The sequence below is a fragment of the Triturus cristatus genome, chromosome 5_2, assembly GCF_964204655.1.
Source record: "Triturus cristatus chromosome 5_2, aTriCri1.1, whole genome shotgun sequence".
NCBI classification, from domain to species: Eukaryota; Metazoa; Chordata; class Amphibia; order Caudata; family Salamandridae; genus Triturus; species Triturus cristatus.
Genome location: NC_140588.1, coordinates 803585234 through 803611441, shown reverse-complemented (window position 1 = coordinate 803611441; position 26208 = coordinate 803585234). Strand labels below are relative to the sequence as shown.

Here is a 26208-nt window from a genome sequence, read left to right as displayed (position 1 = left end):
GACCCATTGATTTAAATAGTCTTTGCTGGTACTTCCTTACCTGTTTTAAAATTTCTTTCAGGTTATACACCTCCACACTAAACCCCTCACCCACACGGCACCAAACGGCATTTGGAATAAAAGATCTCCGCCAAAGAGCCCCTGATAGGGAGCCCGTCAGGTATTGCAGCACCGACCTGTGTGTGAGGGCCTTTTATTCCAAGAGGAGGAATCCTCATCCTCCTACACTTCATGACCACATAAAACCAGTTTTCCCTTGTTTCGATATTAGGAACAGCATACCTTTTGTATCTTCACATTTCCTTACGTCCCTGGCCCTGACATTTAATTGAGAGCCTTTGGCACGGGGCAAGCCTCTAATGCATCTTTCAAATATTTCCCTTTTAGTTCTGCAATAGTTGGTTTTTCAGTGATGGCCCACATGACATTCTCCTCCTTTTCTGTAGGAGCCGCTATATTTGTGAGGAGTCTAAATGTTCAGACTTAGTGAGCCCACCAGAAATGATCTACATACAACCCAAGGTCCTTTGCAAAAAACAGTGTTTTGTATTCTAACTGATGTCTATAAATGTTCATAAATCATCAGAAGAATTGACTGATAGAAGCATGTTACTCGATGTCTCTAAAGTGAAAAGACTTATTTTTATAGAATAGTGTTGCATTTTCAAAATACAGAAGAGAATTTAAAATATCATAAAAGAGACGTAAACGAAGATTATCAGGAAAAATAAAAAATCTAAAGGTCCTGCTGCTTTAAATATCGTATTTAGTGCTGAAAAACAGGTCATAGCTGATAGAGACTTTCCCCAAACTAAATGAACCCACAGTGTGGCAATATGATAAGTGTGGTTGGAGTTCTTTAGGTCTTCAAACCTTGACATAGGGTTAATGACAGCAAAAAGCCTAAATAGCTTTCAAATTGCACAAAATCAATCGCAGTTTAATAAAAAGGCATTCCAATGTAGTACATCTGCTTAACCTTTACCCAGTGTATGTATGCTATAAACTAAAAAGTATCATTCACATGAGATCTGGTGATGCCAGCATATGTTAAATGCAGGGTGGTGGGCTAAATGCATTATAAAAGACAAATAAGACATTATTTTAAAGAAACCCCGAAGGGAAATGTTTGTCTATTTGAGGCACACTGAACAGGAATAGAACTTGGTCACCTGTTATCGTCAGCCATTGACCAGGCCGCCCCTATGCGGCTCCTAACTGTCCTTTCTTCTACAAGCGAGACAGGCTTCAATGGAGAATTGAGGGAGCTGAAAAGTGAGAAAAGGGGAATCACAGGAGGAAGACAAGGATATCAAGGAAATAAAAGTAGAAACATCATAGATAGATATCACATGCATGGGAAGTGGACAGGTATGCAGAAGTGTCTACGCCCTGAGTTTTAAACCTATTCGAGAGTCTAGAACACATTATGCCCAAAAGTTTAAAGAAAACGCCTCCTGCAAAAAAACTGCCATATGGTCTCAGCCTGGAAGTGTAGTGTATGTGCCTTACTAAAATCAAAGAAACAGCATAAGAAAATTACTCAATCAGTTTTTTCTCTTTTCAACAACTGAGGAACAATCACTAACCTTCAAGGTTTATGCAAACCATATAAGTATTACCAAATATTAAAACAGGCAATTATACAATTCAGATTACATAAACTGTCACAATGCATACAATCAATCAGCACTAGTTGCCTTAATTTTTCTTATGGTGTTATACTGCCTGTAGCAGTAGCATACTTTTAAACCCATTTACAGCTATGTAAAGCTTCATATTGAACTAGCTAGCTATATTTCTCATTTTTCTGTCCAACTGCATAACACAGTGGTAAAATCTAATGCAATTAAAACTCACAAGGGCTTTACTTACATTACACTTCCATCTTATGATTATGAAATGTAAACTCCTTCCATGCATGTGAAACAGGTTAATTTCTTAATTTAGTTCCATCAAATATTAAGTGGCAAACTGTTTCAATAGTAGCTCCACATAATCAACAGATCAACATTTTCCAGTATAGTAATTTCTAAGCTCCCACCATAGATAAAAGGGTTGATTAAATCTATTTTTCATAAAATGAGTTCAATCTATTAACAGATCATATGAATACATCTGAACAGATGAGCGCTCAAACCATGTTAGATAATTGGTTGCAGAATATATTGATGCTAGAGCTTGGATATTCTGCTTATTGGCACAAAACTGAAGATGTTCTTGTATTCGACATTTCAGATGAATTTTACTACGACAACAGAGTGATAACTAACAATTCAAATCCCTCACCAGTGGACCAGAAAACTAGTTGTAATCATAAATTTTCCTTACACAACTGTGTCTCTGTCAAATATTTTAACGGGAACTCAGCGACACAACCTCATTTTTCAATACATAATAAATCTCTAACATTACAATCCTTTTTAGAGAAAGATGTTCTCTCAACATAGAAGTGTTCCCTTCTGCGCCTTTCCACAAAGTGCCTTCAGAGGAATTGGTCAATGGGTGTTACTCGGCTATGTTTGAATAATTTGCATAGTTTTGTAAGAAAATGTTTGGACCCTGGTAGCTCACAATATGAGACATTCCACAAAATGCCTTCATAGCAACTGGTCAACTGATGCTACTCAACTATGTTTGAATACTTTACATAGTTGTGTACCAAAATGTCTGGACCCTGGTAACCTGCAACAAGCACAAAATCCATTGTATCAGCAGACATGCCAAAATAGGGCACTGGAAGCCAGCACACCACAAGAGGTACCAGTAGAAGTCATTAATCTAAAGATGCCTTAAATCCCAGTTCCAGAAGGGTCACAAATTATGGTGTTAGGGACAGTGAGACTTCTAGATGTCCAGAAGAATCGGACCCATGGTTTAGTAAGATCTGAAAAATTATTTAGTAAATGGATGCTATACAGATACTGACAAGTATATGTTAAATAAGCTCCAACTCACTTCTTTTTCTCCATATGTTTAATGCATATCTCAGACCTGATGATCAAGAGACAGTCGTCATTCATCTCCATTCCAACTGTTCCACTTGTATTCCATCACAGCATTCTATATGGAGCATTGATAGCAAAACACACAAGCTACCATTCTGGGCACATGCCTATGACTATATATTCCATACTTCCCCTTTAATAATAACAATAAAAAAGAATAGATCTCAATATACTAGAATTATCAATAATTAACTACACAGTAGTTAAGATGTGGCAGTGTATGAAAACTACCGGTGAATGACACAAAATGATATTCAATTACACATGTAATCCTCAAATATTCTATGTTTAATCTCAACCTTTCCAAATCATGCAGTTTTTTTATTAGCATGCACCTTCTGTTCTTAACGTGATGCATCCCTTCTATTTCTTCATTATCCTGAACTTCAAACAGAATTCTATCATCCAAACAGTCATATTTACTCATGATCACAAATGAAGATACCACAGCACTCAAAATAGAAGTCCGAGTCCATACAGTAGGGTTCGTAGGTAGAAAGTCCAGTATTATGGATTTATTGAGACATGGGGAATTCAGTAATCTACAGTGCATACATCTTTATAACAACAGCCAACATGTGTTTTGTCAATATAAATGACTTTTTCATGGCTAATGGTTTTAAATTGAATGGCAAAAACACTATGAGATGTATAAAGGATCCCCAATTTCGGGTTCCCCACATCTCAAATTCATATTACTGGACTTTCTACATACTAACCTTACTTTATAGACTTTAACTCTTTAGACTTCTATTTTGTGTGCTGTGGTATCTTCATTTGTGATTGATTTATACAGTGGACTCCTCTGGCTCATTGTTGTTTGTACCTTTTGGTAGTAGGATGCATGATAACTGGAAAGCCTCAACCACATGATTTCTGCTCATTACACGTTACCCAAAACAACATATTTTAATAAGAGGTGCGATTTGCAAACCATCACTACCACATTGTCTGCTAACAATTCCTCATGATGTACAACAGCTCCCCTTCTTCCATGCCTCTTTACTTTGATAAGCAACTGGAATGCCATATCTTACCATCACTCAACAAGGCAGCATTACATAAAAGCTTCCTCACCACAAAAGGGGAAGAAAGTTTAGTTTCATCCTTCATTATACATCCCTTCTTTGACCTGACCTTGTCCCCACCTGAGTTCCACTTACTTCACCCCATGACTTTCATCAACTACCTTCTTCTTTGTTACATGTTTAAGATTTTTGTTTTCCCTCATCTCTGCTGATGACCACTCAGCAACTCTTGCCTTAGACATCCAGCCTAGATTACCTTTGGCAAGAGGTGTCCTACTTCCCATCAAGGTAAATAGACTCTGTCCTGTAGTCTCACATACTGTTATTCTATAAAGTCAAACTTTTAACTTCCTTCTCCCAATCTGGCTTGTTCCTTCTTGCCTGCTCAATAATCCCTTTAATTAGTTTGTTAAAGTGTTTCACACTATCATTCCTATTTCTGCACTAGTAGAGCTGGCCACCATTATCACTTTCAATGGTTTTTAACAACCCCTCCCTTAGGACCACGACATCTACAATTTTCACATTCGCATCCTGTGTGTGTACAACCTCACCTCTGCCCATTTCGACAAAAATGATCCACCATCACTATAATATGCTTAACATTCCCATCTTCATCCTGGCTAGGACTCATCACATCAATGCCCAATCTCTATTATTTCATGTTTACTCTTTTTATAGGATGTAAAGGTAGTCTAACCATGACTTGTGATTCATCAGAATTATTGCATTCCATGCAATCACAAACAATTCTTTGCAGCTCCTTGTTTATTCCTGGCCACCAACACAATTCCTTATATTTGTATTCGAACTTGATAAAAACTAGATGCTCTTCTTGGCAGATATTGATCACCTTACTTTGCAAAGACACTGGAGGAACCAAATGCTCTCCTCTCATTAATAAATCATTTTCTTCTGACAATTCATCTATTACTTCCCAAAATGCGTTCAACCTTCAATACATTTTGTTTTCCTCAGCCATTACTTGTTTTATGAACAAAATCTATCACTTTTCCTGTAGTACTTTGTCCTTCACTAATTCCTATTTCCATTCTCATCCTCCCCTAACACCCTGATCACCGTCTGCAACAAAACACTTATACCATTCCCTATCCAGAATTTCCTTGGCAGGCAAAATCATACAACTTAAAAAACAAAATCAGCAATCTTATTCTTCACTCTCGGCAAGTACTGCACCTCATAGTTATAATCTAACCGTCTTATGGACATATGGGAAATCCTTGTATGGGCAGAACCTTTGTGAGATATTTGTGGTCACAATGTAATTATATGGGAGACCCCGCCCACACACAAATTGTTGACAATGATTTAAAGGCTACACACACCCATGAGTTTCTCAATTACAGAATATTTCTCTTTTGTAGGAGTTAACACATGAGACCCAATAGCAATTACAATCTCCTTCACATGTTATTTATCTGTGATAATGCAGCTCCTAATTCCATCCCAATGGTATCCAGTGTTACAATAATCTTATATTTAGAATTAAAACCTTTCAATGGTGGGACCCTACGTATGTCCTCCTTGATGTCCTAAAATGCTGTTTGATACTCCTACAACCAATCAAATTTAGAACCGCTCTTTAAAAATAGTCTGATTTGGTATACATTTATTGAAAACATATTCACAAATTTATAAAAGAATTCCTCTAGACCCAGCATGGCTCATAGAGCCCCAACTTGACAGCTTCTACCAATTCTGTGTCTGGTGCGAGTCCCTTGGAGCTGACTTTGTGACTCAAAGTTGTAACACTTATTGTCGCCAAGTTGCATTAAGTCAGTTCTGCTGCTAAACTTTTCACTTCCAGTATTTCTAGGACTTCTTTCAACTTTTCATTATGGTCCATTTAATTGATTCCCATTACCAAAATGTCATCTTGTAAAAAATCAGTGTTTTTTATGTATTTGAACAAGGGATATATGAGTCCCTGAAATATTGCAGCAGCTAAAGATAGATTCTTAGATCCAAAATGAAATGGAAACTGATGGCACACCGCTGTAAGGTCTATTGTGGAAAACCAATTAATTCCCTTAGTGAGAAACAGTAGTTCATTAATCTGTGGCAACAGAAATCAGTCCACAATAAAGCTTTTATTTACATCTCTTAGATCAATACACTATCTTACTTGAACAGTAGCTTTACATACAATTACCAAAGTTACCACCCAATCAGATGATTCAACTTATTCTATAATCCCTCTATGCTCTAGATCCATTCTGCAATGACTTATTTTCTTGTAGCTGAAGGTACATGCCTAGCCTTGTGAATGCATGGCTATGCATCTTCCTTAAAAAAGATTATGAATATGAATCCGTTCAAATTTCCAGTTCTTCCAGAACATACACCAATACATTTTTTCTATTATCTTCAATATTTGTTCTTCATTTTCTATCAATAACACAGGATCAGGACTATTACGAATTAGGTTACTGGTTGAGTGTGGTGTGAGCCCTGGTCAAGCAGCAACCACAATCCTAGTCAGAGTAAGGCAGAAGCAAACCCCAAATTAACCTCTGTTAAACCTTTGGTAGGTTGGTACAGAGCAGTAAGGCTTAACTTGGAGGTAATGTTTAACGTATGTGTGCAACATTTAAAATACAAAAACAGTGCAAAGACCACAGAATAAAATCCCAAACCAGATTAGAATAATAGGGCAAAGTTTAATTAAAAAAAACAAGACCAAAACAACAAAAATCCAATCAGTAGAACCAGAGTTATACATTTTTAAAGAAAAAACTGCCATATAGCACCTAAAAGCATAATGCACCATACGCGGCTATCTGATGGTGCTGGACTTGGCCTTACTTTGCCTTTCTTGCACTACCTATACTTAGTACATATTGTGATATAGCTGGTGCTTCCTTTTGCAGCCCTTTCATTTTGATTTATTTTCTTCAAGCCGCATCTCCCTCACCTGCAGACACTTAAGGCAAATTTGTATATAAATGTCAGGAGCACCTTTAGCATTTTCTTTCCCTGATGCAGGACCCTCTAAGTAAGGGTGGCTTCATATTCTTCTTTTAGCGACTGGTAGGAACTATCTTAACAGATGCAGAGCCGGTGAGCCTTCGTTGACATCTTGAATTAGAAGTCATACCTTTGACAATATTGTGGAGTACTCAAGGTAAGGCTTCATGCTTTAGGAAAGAGCTCAGGGTATACTTTCACACACACTTTTTTAATTTGGTTTTAATAATATGCATCCTCCCACCTTAAGGCTGCTCCCCCTTCTTCTACCCCTGTAATTTAGGTTTGAAACTGCCACAATCACCTCAGCCTGGATTGTTGTTTTCTACTATCCGCGAAGAGGCAAATATTGACTCAATCAATAATTGCCTTTATGTTATGGATACAAGCTAAGTCACTGGATATCTTAGCAGACAGGCTTCTTTTGTAATGTTTTGTGACCATTGCTGGCCATTAGGTGAACTGTTTATGCTTTTTCTGTTCTCTACCATGTATGCAGGAGTACTTCTGAGCATTGTTTTGCACAAAAGGGAGCAACAATCAAATGAATGCAATTAATGTATATATACTATTGACCTTCAATACAATTTGAATTTTTTTGCATCTAATTATATTTCTGTGTGTGAGAGTAAGTGTGTGCACTCTTCCTTCTCTAAATAATTATATTTAATATTACATATATAGAATTAGGATATGTTGATTTAAACTGTTTATCCTTTGTTTTGCATTATCCGATAGTACCATTTTGTTGTCTATATTTCCTTGTGGTGACAGCCAGAGATCACTGGAAGCCACAAAGCCAATCCATGTGTTTTCGATCAAGACCATCAACATCGGGACATAAAACGTGAGGATCATGCACGCAACAAGCAAGACAGGTTAAGTGGAGATGAAAAAGTACAACCTTTACCTGATTGGCATCAGGAGGAATGCTGCTGTATTCTGGACATGAGAAGAGAGAATGCCCCGCATACTCAAGGAGTGGCACTGATGCTAAAACCAGCAGCCAACAGTTTTGTTGGATGAGAAGCCTACGATCACAGAATCATCGGCGCGACCTTCAGCACAGAGAAAACAAGCATTTGCAATGCATAGGTCTCGCATTTACAAGAGTTTGAGCTATTAGCATTGTAAATAACAATGATTTTTATTTATGTTTTGAAAATCTGCAAGTGGTGCGTAAACGCGCACTTTGGGCTTGTAGTCCTTGTTTCCGAGAAGCAAGGCTGGCAGTAAAAGAGGCACAGTTACTGCCAGCCTTGCTTCTCATAAGCAATGACTAGAAGTACAAAGGGTGTGCTTACGCACCGCTTGCAGGTTTTCAAAACACATTAATAAAAGGCATCGTATTTTTTAAAATGTCAATAGCTCAAACTCTTGTAAATACGAGACCTCAGATGTGTCTAAAAATTGACCTTTTGTCCTGAATTGTTGTCCTGAATTTTGACCCGTTGCCCAGGATTTTTATGCTGTCTGCCCAGAATTCGCCTCCATGCCCGTAGGTCACCCAAGAGGCAGAGAATGCAAGCAGATGCACAGAGAGCCAATTAGACTTAATATTGGACCAAGCATGCATGAAGGGAGAGAAAACAGTGATAGGCGTGGAGAGAATAGAGTCAGAACATGGAGCAGAGCACAAAATAAAGAGAAAAATAAGAGTGTGGTGAGCGTTTAGGGTAAATGTCAAGAACCATGGAAACAAAGAGACAGACAACATACACTGTATTTAGGCATTGAAGTTACTTGGGTCGTCTTTGTTATTTGTCCCAGTATGAAATTCCGCAGTTAGATTGAATGACATTGGTTTGTCTCATGTCCCCAAAGTGTGTCACAGTACTGATGCTGTCACAGTGATGCAGTAATCGTCCCTTACTTTGTAATTACCTGAAACGCTCCCATCTCTGTGTGCCTTCCATGTATGAAGGGGCAACATTCAGACATGTTCTTGTCCCCTGACCCCTGCCAGCCATGCTGTGTGGCTGCCAAAGCTTGACTGCCGCCGGGCTAACACAACCACAAGACAACGTCATAATTGAGGGACCGGGCACGGCAGGCGTGCTGCACCGGCCTTATTTTTGCCATTACAGAGTACCGCTATCCAGAGCTGCCTTAAAAGGGCCACTCCACAGAAAAAAACATATTTGCTGATGTTTGTGCCGGGGAGATGTATATCAGACGAGCAGCATAGAAGGGGAGAAAAGAGAGAAACCGGCAAGAATCAGGCATCGAGCCGCTGTGAACAGACGCATATATTTTACTGGGGAGTTTAATTTTGTGTGCTTAAGCAGAGATTACCACATCTTATCAATGCGCCGACTGTATACTGGTGGGCGCTGCGTCAAGGCCACGGATAAAGGAAACAGTCTGCTGGGTATTTTGTTATTATTAATCCCGTCAGCGTGTATTTTATTTTTCCCCTTAATTAAATTATCGCGAGCTGTAGGCAGGCGGCTGCGAGCTGCAGAGATTGAATAAACGCCCTCAGCAGGTGAAAGGAGCCGGAGGGGTGTGGAGGAGCCGCCGGTGGCCTGGACTGGTTCTTAGATAGTTGGTTAGGTTGGGATGGGACAGTTGAGGCTTGAAGTGGGCGACGTCGTGGGCCACACATTAATAAGCAAGGGGGGTTTCACTAAAATGTTTGCGTACGCGGACGCATGTAAATAGGTTTCTTTACATTTTAACTGATATCCTAAAATTGCTCACAAAAAAAGTAATCTCAATAAAAACAGTGGTGCGCGTGCACCATAGAGGAGCAGGGCCGGGAATCCAAAGTAGTGGTGCGTGCGCACCACAGAGGATCGGGGGGAGGGAGCGAGGCGAACGCGCGCTGCTGCGCATGCTGGCCACTGTCGGAAATGGGCATTGCAAAGACGGGACATTCGCCCGCCTTTGCCCAATCGCGTGACTTTAAAAAAAAAAAAAACACGCTAAAGCCAATGGCGGGCATCAAAAGCCTGATCGCACGACCGCGGGGCAGGAAAGCAAACATGGACAGCACGTGTTAGAACCAAAAGCCAAGCCTGAGTAATGGGCAGGAGCCGAAGAAGATAAAACAACAGGCAGCCAGGGCCCACCTACCATCAAACTGATACTGGATGATGTTGTTAAAGACCTCCAGCAGGAAGAAGACCAGGTGGTGGTTCTGCACGGCGGAGAAGAGGAACCAGCTGGTGGAGAAGGCCTCGAGGAGGTGCAGCAGCTTGTTGGCAGCCACCATGGAGAGGGACTTCAGGTACGGGGACACTGCCGCGCGAGAAAGAGGCGGGACGGGACAGGGGAAACGGAAGAGAGGAAATAACAAAGTCACAGAAGGAAGTTAGAGAGAGAGGTTGCACGGTAAAGACCAAAGAAAGATAGGAGGAGAGTGCAGGGAGAAGGTGGGATGGAGGTAGAGTAGGGAATGTGGCGGGGAGAACAATGTAATGAGAAACGAAAGAGAAAGGTGAAGGTGAAGGTAAAGAAAACAAGACAAGCCCGGCGGAGCGTGGCGCGCGCGCGCTTGGGGGCGGGGGAGCGCATTCCAGGCGGGGGAGCGGACCCTTTGAAGTGCTCCCAAAAAGCGGATTGCAGGGAGCACTTTTCAAACCCGCTTTCAATAGTCTCGCTTTGCGATCGCTTACGCGATAGCAAGGCGAGACCTAAAAAGGGTCAAAACAAATGTTATCCAGTCCTATGCACCTAAAAATGACACCAAAGTAGAGGAAAAAGAACAGCTTTACAACAGACTCCCGTCCATCCTTTAGAAATGCCTTAAGAGCGATATCACCATACTGATGGGGGACCTCAGTGCCAAGATTGGAAGCAACAACACTGCAGTACAAAGTAGTCATGGGCAACCATGGCCTTGGCTACATGATTGAGAATGGTGACAGGCTTGCAGATCTCTGTGACCTGAACATTCTGGTGATAGGGTATTCACAAGAATACACAAGGCAGCGTGGGTGTCATCAGACCATTCAACAGAGAATCAGATTGACCAAATCTGCATTGCAAAGAAGTTTTGAAAGTCCCTGCAGGATGTGTGAGTGATGAGAGGAGCGGATGTGGCATCAGACCATCACCTTGTCATGGACAGGCTAAAGCTGAAGAGAGCATGGAAGGAACCATCAAACCAACACTAGTGATGTAACACCACCTCCTCAAACATGTACAGAAATTGTGAATACTCAGTTACCCTCAGTAATAAGTTTTAAGTCTTGCAACTAGAGGATGACAGAAACCCAGTAGAAAGCCAGTGGGAGAAGGGCCCAACACTAGACGAACAAGAGAAGAAAAGTGAAAGCTCAAGTTTTGTGCTAAGAATCCCGTTCGCATTGTAGGGGGTTGCGAGGAGGAAGGAGAATGTTGCGGGTAGTGATCAGCATGGCATGAGGAGCAGGCTGGGTGTCATGGACAGGTGGGCAAGTGCTTCATGCTGGCAGTCCCTTGCGAGTGGTCAATGCTGCTGTGCAAAGAGGTTGGCGGTGGGCTGCGTTGATTTTCGGTGTGAGCATGACGGTTCCACTGCGAACGGGCCTCTTCACAGTTACGAAGAACACACACATCTTGTATTTAAGAGCTCAAGAGCCACGCAAAGGGTCCAGTACCCTAGAGGCCCCTCTTGGGAGTCAATAACTCGCTGAAGACTGGTCCAGGATCTGTTGGAGAGCCTGTTATGTCGCAGGGCTCAGATCAGGAGCCAATCAGACAAGCTCTTCGAGTCACTCTGGGGTCCTGGGTTCAAGATGTGTTGCAGGTACAGTTCTTCCTGCCCCAACAAGAGGGCAGTAGGGAGCAGGTCAGCACAGAAGCAAGGCAGAGGCTCCTTCAGGGTAGCAGCCCAGCTGAGTGGCAGTCCTTGTAGGAGCACATCAGTCCTTCTTCCTCACAGAGTATCCATAGGACCAGAAGTGTACTGAAGAGGTGGTGTCTGAAGTTCTCCTTTTATACAAGGGTGCCCTGGTTCTGGGGGGGTGGGAGAAGCTTCTAGGCAGTGGCTTTGAAGTGCATGAAAGTTCCTGCCTCCAAACTAGCTGAAGTGACAAGTAGAGTCTTTCGGCACTTTATGGGGAGACAGGACACAGACTATTCAAGTGTAAGTGGGGCTAGGCTGTGCCCAGCCCTTCCCTCCAACATGTCAGTGATGGCCCATTCAGTCTCACCTACATCCCCCATTGTGTGCGGCTGTCTAGGAGGAATACACAAAGCCCAACTGTCAACTACACCCAATCAGGTGACTAGAGACAGGCTGCAGGCACCAAATGGCTAAATCAAGAAAATTACAACTATCTAAAAGTGCCATGTTCAGAATTTTAACTTGAATTCCAACTTCACCATAAGGTAAGATTTTAAATTGGGATTCAAAAGACACCAAACATGAATACCTAATACTATTCAGTCCCTGCTAATGGTTTTAATATTTGTAGAGACTGACAAGTGTGCGGGGATGACATGTCGAGGTCAGATAAGAGCCTCGGATGTTTCGCTGTTCTGACACGCTGCTGCCAACCTGCACGCCGAGACTGCTTGTCCTTTACAGTCTCTCTCACCCAGACCTCTCACTTTGATGCAGCTGAGAAGGAAGCAAAGTGACTATGTACCACAAAAGGTAAGCAATCTTGGCTTTATAGCAGGATGCTTCAATATTATTCTTTGTTTGCCGATGTTGCATCGAGTTCTTAATGTGGGCCTACACTTAATCGACCATTCTGGCTTTTTCAAGAGCAGGATTGCAGAATACATTTATGCAGATTAATTCTGCATTGAGGGTGATTACGGTTACCACCCTTACTTAGCCTTTCTTGCACTACCTATACTTAGTACATATTGTGAAATAGCTTCTGCTTCCTTTTGCAGAACTTACATTTGGATTTATTTCTTCAAGCCGCATCTCCCTCACTTTAGACAGGACAAAAGTGAGAACAGAACACACTATTGCCACATAAACCATACTGGCAGATGTTCTGCGTGCCCTAACAATGATGATTGCTGTTAATTCTCTAAAAACGCAAAGGGCCTTATTCACAAAGGTAAACATACTTGTTTGTGTAAGTTTACAATTTTGAGCTATTCACAAAGGTATTGTAACTGTAGCATCTTTACCACTGTGGAGTTTTCTAAGATAAAAGGATAGGACAGTCCTATCTTGTTATGTGCAGATACTCTGCAGTCGAAAATATACCACTGGTAAAATAACTTTGAGAATAGCAAACAATTGTAAACTTACACAGAAGTGTGAATGTACTTATGTGAATGAGGCTCCAAATTGTGATATTGCATGTAGCAACAGAACATCCACCTGTGCAAGTATGATTTGTCAGAAGAACTGAAGTGTCGTGATATAAAAAGTGGTAATACGTTTTATGATGGAATGAAACCTAAGGCTATTTTACACAAAGATTCTGAGCTTGAGTAATGTACTCACATCTTCCAATGATTGGGATGTGAACTAATGGAGATATGGCTACATACACCTCAATTGTATAGTTTACAAAAATGACTGTAGTTATGGTTAGGTCTGAGTTTTCATTGAGAAAAGATTTCTTCTTTGCACATATCTTTACCACTGTTTGCAAAATCTGACAAAACTGTCCAATCAAATAGCAAAACTGGCTAAGGTTCATCACGCTTTGTACAGATCAATTGGGTTGGAAAATTCAAGTTGGTGGGGAGGCAACAAAATGAGTGTCTCCCATTTTACCTCCCATAGGATACTTCGATCTCCACTACAGCACAAGATCACTGAACATAATAGCAGTACACTTGGCATGAATCTAGAATTCTGCTCAGATGAGCGTCTTTATTTCATTTGGTGTAAATCCTTTTAGTGGTTTTGAGAAATTAGAATACCAAAAGTTGTTGGGTTAAAATCTTGAGATAATCTTGACAGTTTCAAGGATTTTCTTTATTTATCTATAACTTTAGGACTATTTGATGACTGCACAAAAGTATTTATTTTGTGATAACTGAGATACTGTTTGACAAATCTGCATGACATTTGACAACGTTTTAGTATGTTTTGTTTTCTGTTTGCAAGTCAAGGTGTGTGCAGATCGATCTGGGGGCAAAGTTAAAGCTGAGGAAAAACGTATTCATGTGCTAATACCTTTAGCACCGTTTAATAAATGTGCATACACTTTTTTCAGATATAACAAAAGAGGAAAAGTTAAAGAGAGGGACGTGGGCTCAACAGGTTTATTATTTCTCCAATAATTTAGAGAAGGTTCATGGATCTTCACAAAATTTGGCAGGCACTTAGCACGTTTACCTTATTTTTATATATAAACATTGAGTTTCATGTCAATCCATCCAGAAGGAGCAGAGTTACATGTGAGGTCAAAAAAGTATTTATATGCAAATAACTTTTGTGACGTTTAATGGATCTACACGCAATTTAGCATGTTGTTAGCCAAGCTCAGAGATCTAAAGTTTCAATGAGATTTGACAAAGAGGGCAAAATAAAGAGTGGTTCAAAAACTCTTAACTTTGTTACCAACACATTTGGCAGGCTCTTAGCATATTTATCTTAAACTTGATAAGTTGAATGCTGTTCAGATCTGGGAAGCAGGGCATGGTTAAAGGGCAGTAAAAAATGTTTCTGTTCGCTATCACAACTTTTAGCAGACATATATGTTTAGTTTGTTTTTGGTATGACATGTTATGCCGAGTGTAGGGATCCCAAGATCCATGTAGATTTGACAATGGGGAGGGTGGGCAGATTAAAAAAAGTGTGCATTTTCTAATAACGTTGGCTCCCTTTGACACATTTGTGTGAAATTCAGCAGACATTTTACTTGTGTAGTTTTCTGTTGATATGTCACGTTTTGCTCCAATATGTTGGGGGTGGCAAACTAAAAAGTGGGCAACAATACAGATTGCTAATAAATTTGTCACAGTTTGATTAATCTGTATGAAAACACGAAGGCACTTTGGAATTTAAGCTTCTAAAGTCTCTAGAGTTATACTACAGTCCGTGACCTTTTTGGCAACTTTAAAGCATTCTTATGTTTTCATTGATTAAAGTTTACATATTCTTTCACATCAAAAGGTGTCTGTTTCTTCATTGTAGGAGTCACACCCACAATTTTTATAAGTGTGGGAGGCTTAAACATTGGTACTGAGATTCACAGATGCATTTTATATCTGAGCCAGGGCAGAAAGAGCTAAAAGTTAACAAGCACACTCTGCAACCTCAAGTTGTACTGGGACAGAGAGGTCTGTATTTATGTGGTTCTTCAAGAAGATAAAGGGACCTGAATATGGAGCATTAAAAAGAGTTTGAAAAAATCCTGCTCAATCAATTAAAAAGAAGCAAATGACAGAAAGCCAGAACATACTACACAGCATGGATTAGCAGTACTTGCAAGGTTGGCTACAGAATCAGGCTGCAGGACAGGCACTGTGGTCAACCTCTCACTTTACACAGCTGAAGGCATTTCACAGCATGTGTTATGGGTCTGAAGAGGATTGGTCTCAATGTCTGCACACTAGCCCATCCCTGATTATAGCATAGAAGCAGGTGGTCAATTGTGGAATGTAAGATCTGCTAAGACCTGACATCAATATCTGCATGCAAATCATAGATTCACTTGATCCAGACACCGAAGGGAATATAAACTGACAGGAGGCTCAATAACATAAGGGAACCAGTAAACCACTAACTACCTCCGGGGCAGAAACATCCTAGCATGGGTTTCCATTTCTGGCTCGTCACTTGGCAACAACTTCCCAAAAATATTGACTCTCCGTTCCCGCTTAGTTTGTCCACACAATCTTGTGTCCCACAGCTTTTTAGCCCTTTCTGGTTTCTTTTTTCGAGCAATACTCAGTCTGTGTTCTTCTGGGCTTTGTTATTGTGGTTTATATGCTATTTGTCTACCATATGGCTGCTTCTGTGCAAAGGGTTCCATGATCTTTATTGTCCTGAGGATCATGGTACCCTGGTAGATACCTGGTTTCTTCACACTTTCTTTCATCCTGGATGAGGGTAAGATAATCACTCCAAGAGGTATGCTGTACAATGTTATATATTGTATTGCGTGTCCATTAACTCCCTGGTACTTAAGATCTTTAGTAAGAACTTGCTTCATTTTCTGCCTGAGAGTCAGTCAGTGTACCAGTCTGATTACCAAAGCAAATCGAGACAATGTCTTCCCAATACCAATCCACCACAACAAGTGCTCCTGTGTTTTCTTTTGCACCTACCCGTTTTCCCCTTCTTTGTCTGGTGAGGTATTCAACCACTTAATACCACCAGAGAGACTCAGGGAGGGAAATGATTGTCGGTGAATCAACATACTTAGGCAAACCTGACACCCTACAGGCAGCGCCCACTACATACGCTCTTTGGCCATGAGCAGTGGGGACGGACTTCCCCTTTTTACTTAGCCAAAGACCATGTACACTGGGGAAGTAGCTACTCTTACGTAACTTGGATATAGTATTTCAACAAGAGCCCCTTGAAATTCACTTAAAACATAGACAAAGAGAAAGTAGCTTAGATCATAACACTACATATGTTTTGTAAAAACCTCTAAAATGTATTTTACAAAACAAAGTAAAGCACAGTTATGTTTCAGAATCAAAACTGAAGAAACCCTGAAACTCAGAGCAATTATTAGTTACACAATTTATAACTCGAAACCAGCCATGCAAACCACAACTCACACATTAAATGCAATAATTATGACTACACAATGGGGCCTTTGCACAAAGGTAACTTCACACATGTGTAGTTGATCTCACACTTTAGATTAACTTTACTACTTTTGGCTATTCACCATTTATGAGTGAAAAGTTACTCAATGGTGTAGACTTACATGTTCCGACCCCCTGAAATAGGGGTTGGAGTCAGTAAAAACATCAAACAAGACTGTAAAGTTACTTGGCTTTACACCGTATTTTACAACGCAGTAATAGGGGAGGGGAAGCTCCCTATGGTAAAATATAGGGAAATTAATATAAGTTTATTGCCTTTTTAAAAACATAAGTAATACATGTAAATACACTAAATTTAAATATATTATACACAAAAAAAAATCAACTCATCCAAAGTAAATTGTTTATAAGTATTTTTTATAATTAAAAGTTATTAAAAGTTATGTATACAATTAAATGAATACATTGTTTTTAAATTAAAGACACGTCTTGATAAATTGAAAAAGTTCATTACATTATTTTAAAGTAAATAATATTTACGATTTGCATTTAATTTGTTTAACATTAAATTAATTTATCTTTTTTTGAGTTACATGGTGACATGGGAGAACTTGGGTGTCCTTCTCAAAACTAGAACAGAAACATCAGTGCCTAGTAAATACAACACATAGTATTTCAATCTACAAGAATACATGCTCAAACAGCAAAGTCCTAGGCAGTCATAGTAAACACCAAGTCCGAACCATGCTATCTTCCAGCTCGCTTGTCTACCTGAGCATGTTTTCCCCATACCTTTAATACTGAGTGCCACCACCATGGGGGGGGTAAGAGTGGCTCTGTGCCACCTGTTGTGCTCCCAACTGTGAGACTCAAAGACCTAAAGCCCAGTATCCCAACCTCACTTTTTGCCATCTGTACCAAAAGATGAGAGAACCGAGATCAGCATGTGAAGCCTGGGCACTTCCTCTCTGAACACAATGATTTAGATCTTATTGTCATGGCCTGACTGGGAACAGCAACCAGCCCTGGTGGATTGCTGCTTGACCGGCCCCGCGAGCGGGTGGGGGGGCTCCTAGTGGGAAGCACCATTCCTGCTTTTGTTACAGGGGTCTGATATTGCAGCACTGCTACACACCGCCCCCTGTAACAAAACTGGCCACCACCCCTCCAGCCCATCGGGGAAATACCGGGTGGCCCCTACGGCCAGTCCGGCTCTGCTTATTGTAACTCAATTTAAGAAACTTGGAAGACACCTACTGACATATGGTGGTCAGAGCAATCACTTATCGACATTCCTTCTGACAAGCAAATGTCTAGTATTCATTAATGCTGTGCATCTTAAATGATTTATCCTTAAAACCACAGAGTGTATACCACATCAGAAATGTTGTGCAGTGAAGAATCAATTACTATCACTGTCATTAAACCTACTTGCTTCCAGGCATTGTTTACAGTCCCACATTTTGTCTAGGTTTTGAAGTGAGCATGGACCCTGCTAACGTCTGGTAAGACCTTTTTACTTACTCAATTCTTCTCCCAGCATCATTTTCAATAAAGAAAAGAAACACAGTTGCTTTATCCTTACATCACAATCCATCTATATTTGGTAAACGGTGATGTGCCATTCCTAATAATCTGTGAAGCAAGTTTGTTTCAATATATACGCGACACAAAGCATGAGCTAGTTAAAAAGAAACAGTGCCCTGTACAAGGGCAATGGTAAGCAAAACAATGGAGGGTTAACAAGGAAAAAGTACTTGATAGGGAGTCGGGGAGAGGTACAGGACAGGGACAGTGCAGTTCTACATTTTGACTTAAGTAATGCAGAAAAGCTGAGAAGCAAAGGGGACACTTCTTCTGAAAAAAGAGGCAGAGATTTTATACTCATAAATGTCATTTCAAGACACTATTAGTGTCACAGTTTATGAGCTGACCAGAGAAGGTTCTTTGTTTTCCTATATTATTTGTTTTTACAAATATTTGCCCATTTTCGCACTGGTTACCTTGATACAAATTTTTATTATACTATACGTTTTGGGGTACATCGCAGGTCAAGATGATACTTTAATATTCCATCCTACATGTTGAATGGAATGCTGAACGCCAATGGAGCCTCGGAAAACAGTGGTGAACATGGTGAAAGCGGTTTTAGACGAGGCGACAAAAGTCCATGTCTTTAGCAAACTCCTAAAAAGAGTATGACTAGGTTGAGAACTTGGAGAAATAGGCAGAAATTTCTAAAGTTTACTAGCTACAAATGAAAAGCTCCTACCTCCCCAGGTGTGGAATCACTTTTCTCACTTATACTTCACAGGTCTAAATATTTTCTGAATACCATTTAAATTAAGGCCAGATTAATCTTATTCAGGAGGTATTTTATTTTAATTAGTTACAATTAATTAACCAATAGCAAAGATTGTTCTTGCGGACCTTTATCTATTTCAGTACTTGTAGGAAGACTTTTCAGGAGACAAAGCAAGATTCGTAAAGAAACACACAATAGCTTGCCTGACAAAGGTGGTGCCCCGGAGGTTACAGGTTTGAATCCAGGCAAGAGAGTTGGTAAATTGACTAGCATAAATTAGATAATGGGAACCTCTAATACGTCAAACGCTCTGAGTGCTGAATGAAAACAAGTTAACTTTATAAATATTAAAAACATAGAAAACTTACCATCGCCCATCACGGTCCTCCTGTATGAGCTCAATAACCTCTCCTTGCTTCACCATCAGATCATCGGCACTCCTCTTCTTATAATCTGCCAGTGCTTTATATTTACCTGCTGACTACAAGGATACAAATAAAAATCTCTCTCCTACAAATTACACTTTCTTAATGATTGCAGGAACCTGAAATATGATCATTTCTTTTGAGTTAAAACCAAGTGAATTTGACTGGACAGCTTGCAAAAAGTTTAACCCACATTTTTAGGAAAATTATGAGAAATTTCGGACATATAGCTATTAAACCTGTGTAACAAAGGCGATGTGTGTAGTAAGCATAAAACAGTGGCAGAAAATTGCAGGAAAAGCATTTTCAGAAACACAAGAAGTTGAAAAACCAGTATCGTCCGGTGGTAGAGCATGTAACAAAACATAAGAAAAACAGGAGACAAATGGGAGTACTGTACATAGAACTCTTAAGCTAGACTCACTACAAAAAATCCACTCTTACATTACTTAACTGCTATTTTGCTTTGACAGCATCTCATCACAGAACAAGTAACACCTAGTCTAAATATGAATTAATTTAAGCTGGATGTGCATGGCAAAGGAAGAGTTAATTTATGCAAAATGTGTTCTCTTGATTTATTAGAGTAAATTCTGTCATAGTAATAATAGCAAGACTCAATCTGATTCGTGGGCAAATAAAATGCTCTGGCACTCTGTCCTAAAGCAATCACCTGAAAATCCTAGCCAGAAATGATTTTTTAATTTCTATAGAATCATATATATATATATATATATATATATATATATATATATATATATATATATATTCACTAAAAAAAACATGGATTTCACACACGTTATAGTTAGAAATTAGCATTTAAAAAACCTTGCAAATTCACTTAAAAAAACATAGGTTTCACACACGTTCTAGTTGGGAAATAGCATTTAAAAAACCTTGCAAATTCACTGAAAAAACCATAGGTTTCACACATGTTATAGTTAGCTGGACATTTCACTCATAAAAAAACATTGAAATTCCCCCGTTATAGTTAGTTCAGCTAACTATAACTCGCGCGACCGCAATCCACTGCTGATAACGTCACATATTACATCACTCATGACATGGTCAGTGACATCACTCATGACATCACTGATGACATCTCAAATGACATCACTGATGACATCACTGATGACATCATCCAGTGAATATGTGTCTTTCTGAAAAATAAATATTTTTTATATATGTATATCTAAAGGTTAATGGAAGAATAAATGGGTAAATAAGTGTCTAAATGGATGGGTTTTTTTTGTAAAATTAATTGTATAACTGACTTATTAACAGTATCTTAGTGAATACAGTGATGTGATGTGTGACGTCATCAGCAGTGGATTGCGGTCGCGCGAGTTATAGTTAGCTGAACTAACTATAACGGGGGAATTTCAATGATTTTTTACGAGTGAAATGTCCAGCTAACTATAACATGTGTGAAACCTATGTTTTTTTCAGTGAATTTGCAAGGTTTTTTAAATGCTAATTCCTAACTATAACGTGTGTGAAACCTATGGTTTTTTAAGTGAATTTGCAAGGTTTATTAAATGCTAATTTCTAACTATAACGTGTGTGAAACCTATGGTTTTTTTAGTGAATTTGTATGGTTTTTTAAATGCTAATTTATGTATGTATTATTATATTTTTTATATATTTATTTTACAATAAACTACCTATGTATATAGTTATAGATTGACTGTATCCTGTAATATGGAATGGCTCAGCTCTTTTTTTTTTATTTGGATAAAGTTGAACAGCATAGTTAATATCTTCTATAAACTTATAAACAGTTTAAAATGTTGTTTTTTATAAGGGTTTTTCACGGTGCGTGCACCGTGCGCGCACCCAGCGATTTTTTGAAAAAAAATAAAATGTTTTTTTCACCCTTCGGGGTCCTTCAGGGACCCCCTGACAAAGGCTAGGGGGTCAGGAACTCTCTACCCTGCCCCCTTTTCACGTTCTCGACCTTTCTTTTTCACTGTCACACACAAAATGGCGTCCGACACTTCCTGATTTCGACCGATTCGAATGTTGACTGACATCTAACCACCAATCAGAATTACACTCGCGGACATTTGGTGCATGCACGGTCGCGCATATAGATATTTATGTACTTTTAACTGCAATTTTCTCAGGAACTACTGAACAGATTGACAACATATCTGCAAAAGGCACATGCCTGACCTCAGGACTACCTCTTTGCCAAATTTCAAGTAATTCTGTTCAGCCGTTCGGGCTGTACCTTCGACTAAACGTCCTATGGGAAAATGCCTGGGGAAAACGCGTTTTGGGACCCCCCTTTTTTCTCAGCCCCCGCTTGACGAATCACCCCGAGACTTTCAGGGTAGGAGCTGAGCGGAGCGCCCCATTCGTTTTGAAAATTTCATGAAGATAAGTCAACCGGCGCCAAAGTTATTCAAAATAGAATTTTCAGATTTCCTATGGGAACTCGGTCCTAACTATAACTATCTACTGGCGACCGCCAGTAGATTATATATATATATATATACATATATATATACACACACATATATATATATATATATATACACACACATATATATATATATATATATATATATACACACACACACATATTACCTACTGGCGGTCGCCAGTAGGTAGTTATAGTTAGGACCACGTTTCCATAGGAAATCCGCAACATTCTATTTTGAATAACTTTGGCGCCGGTCGACGAATCCTCGCAAATGTTTCAAAATAGGTGGGGCGCTACGCTACGCTCCTACCCTGAAAGTCTCGGGGGGATTCGTCAAGCGGGGGCTGAGATAAAAGGGGGGTCCCAAAACGCGTTTTTCCCATGCATTTTTCCATAGGACCTTTAGACAGGGCTACAGCCCGAACGGCTGAACAGAATTACTAGAAATTTGGCAGAGAGGTAGTCCTCAGGTCAAGGAAGTGCCTTTTGTAGGTTTGGTGTAAATCTGTTCAGTAGATTCTGAGAAAATAGCCTTTAAATCAATATATATATCTGAGCCAGCTTACGGTGCGCTTACGGTGCGCTTACCGTACGCGTACGGTGGCGTGCGCGAGCGCGATTCTGATTGGCTCTTAGATCTTAGTAAACATTCGAATCGGCCGAAACCAGGAAGCGGCGGCCGCCATTTTCTCTCTCGCACTGAGAGTGATGTTTAAAATATAAAGCCCAAAAACATGTAAAGGGGCTGTTTAGACAGCTCCCACACACATAGCCATGTTGAGGTAGTCCCCAAAGATCCCCCAAGGCCAAAAACGGAATTTTTATTTTTTCGCTAATTTCGCCGATTACGCTTACCGTACGCGTACGGTAAAAAATTATAAAAAACAAATTATCCACACTCTCCCCACCCCGTGTGCAATTGGTGGCCGAAGGCTTATTACAGTTGAGATAAACTATAATATTTAAAAAACAAAAAATTAAAAAAAATTATCCACACTCTCTCCACCCCGTGTGCAAATGGTGCCCGAAGGGCACCATTTGTGCAAGGCTTATTAAAATTACGAAAAATTAAAATATTACCTTTCAAAACGAAGTGCATCATATGTCCTCCATGTGCGCACGGTGCGCGAAGCGCATCGTGCGTACATGGCCCATCTAGCGTAACGTGGGCACGCGGTGCGCGTAGCGCACCGCGTGCCCACCGTGCGTGCACGGCACTAACTGCGTAAAGTGGGCGCGCGGTGCGCGAAGCGCACCGTGCGCGCACGGAACGAACTGCGTTAAGTGGGCGCACACGCCACAAATGGCGTAAAGTAACTTAGCATTTAAAAAACCGTACAAATTCACTGAAAAAACCATAGGTTTCACACACGTTATAGTTAGGAATTAGCATTTAAAAAACCTTGCTAATTCACTGAAAAAACCATAGGTTTCACACATGTTATAGTTAGCTGGACATTTTACTGATAAAAAACCAATGAAATTCCCCCGTTATAGTTACTGTAGGCAACTATAACTCACGCGACCGTAATCCTCTGCTGATGACATATGTGTCTTTATGAAAAAAAAATATTTGTAATATATGTATAGCTAAAATTTAATGGAAGAAGACATGGGCAAATAAGTGTCTAAATAGAGTATTAGCATCAGCAGAGGATTGCGGTCGCGTGAGTTATAGTTGCCTACAGTAACTATAACGGGGGAATTTCATTGGTTTTTTATCAGTAAAATGTCCAGCTAACTATAACATGTGTGAAACCTATGGTTTTTTCAGTGAATTAGCAAGGTTTTTTAAATGCTAATTCCTAACTATAACGTGTGTGAAACCTATGGTTTTTTCAGTGAATATATATATACACACACATATATATTATCTACTGGCGGTCGCCAGTAGATAGTTATAGTTAGGACCACGTTTCCATAGGAAATCCGCAACATTCTATTTGGAATAACTTTGGCGCCGGTCGACGAATCCTCGCAAAATTTTCAAAATAGGTGGGGCGCTACGCTCCGCTCCTACCCTGAAAGTCTCGGAGGGATTTGTCAAGCGGGGGCTGAGAAAAAAGGGGGTCCAAAAACGCGTTTTTCCCATGCATTTTTCCATAGGACCTTTAGACACAGCTACAGCCCGAACGGCTGAACAGAGTTACTTGAAATTTGGCAGAGAGGTAGTCCTCAGGTCAAGGAAGTGCCTTTTGTAGGTCTGGTGTAAATCTGTTCAGTAGTTCCTGAGAAAATAGCATTTAAATCAATATATATATCTGAGCCAGCTTACCGTGCGCTTACGTTAAGCTTACCGTACGTGTACGGTGACGTGCGCGAGCGCGATTCTGATTGGCTGTTAGATCTTAGTAAACATTCGAATCGGTCGAAACCAGGAAGTGTCGGCCGCCATTTTCTCTCTCGCACTCTGAGGGGAGTGGAGGAAAAACAAAGTCCGAAAACAATAAAAGCGGCTTGATAGACAGCTCCCAACCACCCAGTCATTGTTATGGTGTCCCCAAAGAACCCAAAAGGCAAAAAATGTAAATTTTTTTATTTTCGAAAAATCGCCGATTACGCTTACCGTACGCGTACGGTAAAAAATAAATTAGTTTAACGACAATCTGTAGATAACCATTAACCACGATGTGCCTAATACAGCCTCCGTGTGTGGACGGTACGCGAAGCGCATCGTGCGTACATGGCCCATTTAGCGTAACGTGGGCACACGGTGCGCGTAGCGCACCGCGTGTCCACTGTGCGTGCACGGCACTAACTGCGTAAAGTGGGCGCGCGGTGCGCGAAGCGCACCGCGTGCTCACTGTGCGCGCACGGTGCGCGAAACGCACCGTGCGCGCACGGAACGAACTGCGTTAAGTGGGCGCGCACGCCACGAATGGCGTAAAGTAACTTAGCATTTAAAAAACCGTACAAATTCACTGAAAAAACCATAGGTTTCACACACGTTATAGTTAGGAACTAGCATTTAAAAAACCTTGCAAATTCACTGAAAAAACCATAGGTTTCACACATGTTATAGTTAGCTGGAAATTTTACTGATTAAAAAACCTATGAAATTCCCCCGTTATAGTTCGTGCAGGCAACTATAACTCACGCGATCGCAATCCTCTGCTGATGACATATGTGTCTTTATGAAAAAAAAATATTTGTAATATATGTATAGCCAAAAATTTATGGAAGAAGACATGGGTAAATAAGTGTCTAAATACAGTATTAGCATCAGCAGAGGATTGCGGTCGCGTGAGTTATAGTTGCCTGCACTAACTATAACGGGGGAATTTCATAGGTTTTTTATCAGTAAAATTTCCAGCTAACTATAACATGTGTGAAACCTATGGTTTTTTCAGTGAATATATATATATATATATATATATATATATATATATATATATATATATATATATATATATATATACACACACATATATATATATATATACACATATTATCTACTGGCGGTCGCCAGTAGATAGTTATAGTTAGGACCGAGTTTCCATAGGAAATCTCAAAATTCTATTTTGAATAACTTTGGCGCCGGTTGACGAATCCTCGCGAAATTTTCAAAACTAATGGGGCGCTCCGCTCAGCTCCTACCCTGAAAGTCTCGGGGGGATTCGTCAAGCGGGGGCTGAGAAAAAAGGGGGGTCCCAAAACACGTTTTCCCCATGCATTTTCCCATAGGACCTTTAGTCCGAGCTACAGCCCGAACGGCTGAACAGAATTACTTGAAATTTGGCAGAGAGGTAGTCCTCCGGTCAAGGATGTGCCTTTTGTAGGTCTGGTGTAAATCTGTTCAGTAGGTCCTGAGAAAATAGCATTTAAATCAATATATATATATCTGTAAGCGCGCTCCGTGCGCTTACCGTAAGCTTACCGTACGCGTACGGTGCCGTGCGCGAGCTCAATTCTGATTGGTGGTTACATGACTGTAAACATTCGAATCGGTCTAAATCAGGAAGTGTCGGCCGCCATTTTCTGTCTCTCGCACTGAGAAACAAAGGTGGGGAACGTGAAAAGGGGGCAACGAAGAGAGTTGCAGACCCCCTAGTGTTTGTCAGGGGGTCCAAGAAGGACCCAAAAGTACGAAAAATACATTTAATAATTTTAAAAAAAAATCGCGGAGTGCGCGTACGGTAAGCTTACCGTACGCGCACGGGAAAAAAATAAATAAATAAAAAATAAAGAAGTAACAATCACATTTATTAAATAAATTAAAGGACTCACAAGGGAGAAAAAAACAAATGTTACTGTGTAAAAAAAGGCGAGGCGCGCACAGCATGGACTGCGCAACGTGGGCGCTCGGTGCGCGAAGCCCACCGTGAGCGCCCACAGCGCGCGCACGGTGCGCGAAGTGCACCGTGCGCGCAGGGTGTGCGCACAGTGAAAA

At 40.3% G+C, this 26208-nt stretch overlaps 1 protein-coding gene across 3 annotated transcripts in view; it reads right to left on the bottom strand.

Moving 5' to 3' along the window:
• MCF2 (MCF.2 cell line derived transforming sequence) overlaps positions 1-26208 on the bottom strand; it is an 830978-nt gene that overhangs the window by 27518 nt on the left and 777252 nt on the right. For 2 of the 3 annotated variants that reach the window (XM_085607960.1, XM_085607962.1), the window contains 2 exons: positions 19334-19446; positions 1173-1268 (listed from right to left, as the gene is read on the bottom strand). In XM_085607960.1, coding sequence (XP_085464086.1) covers positions 1173-1268; positions 19334-19446 — 209 coding nt within the window. The remainder of the gene's footprint in view (positions 1-1172; positions 1269-19333; positions 19447-26208) is intronic. The other variant, XM_085607961.1, reaches the window with a different exon arrangement.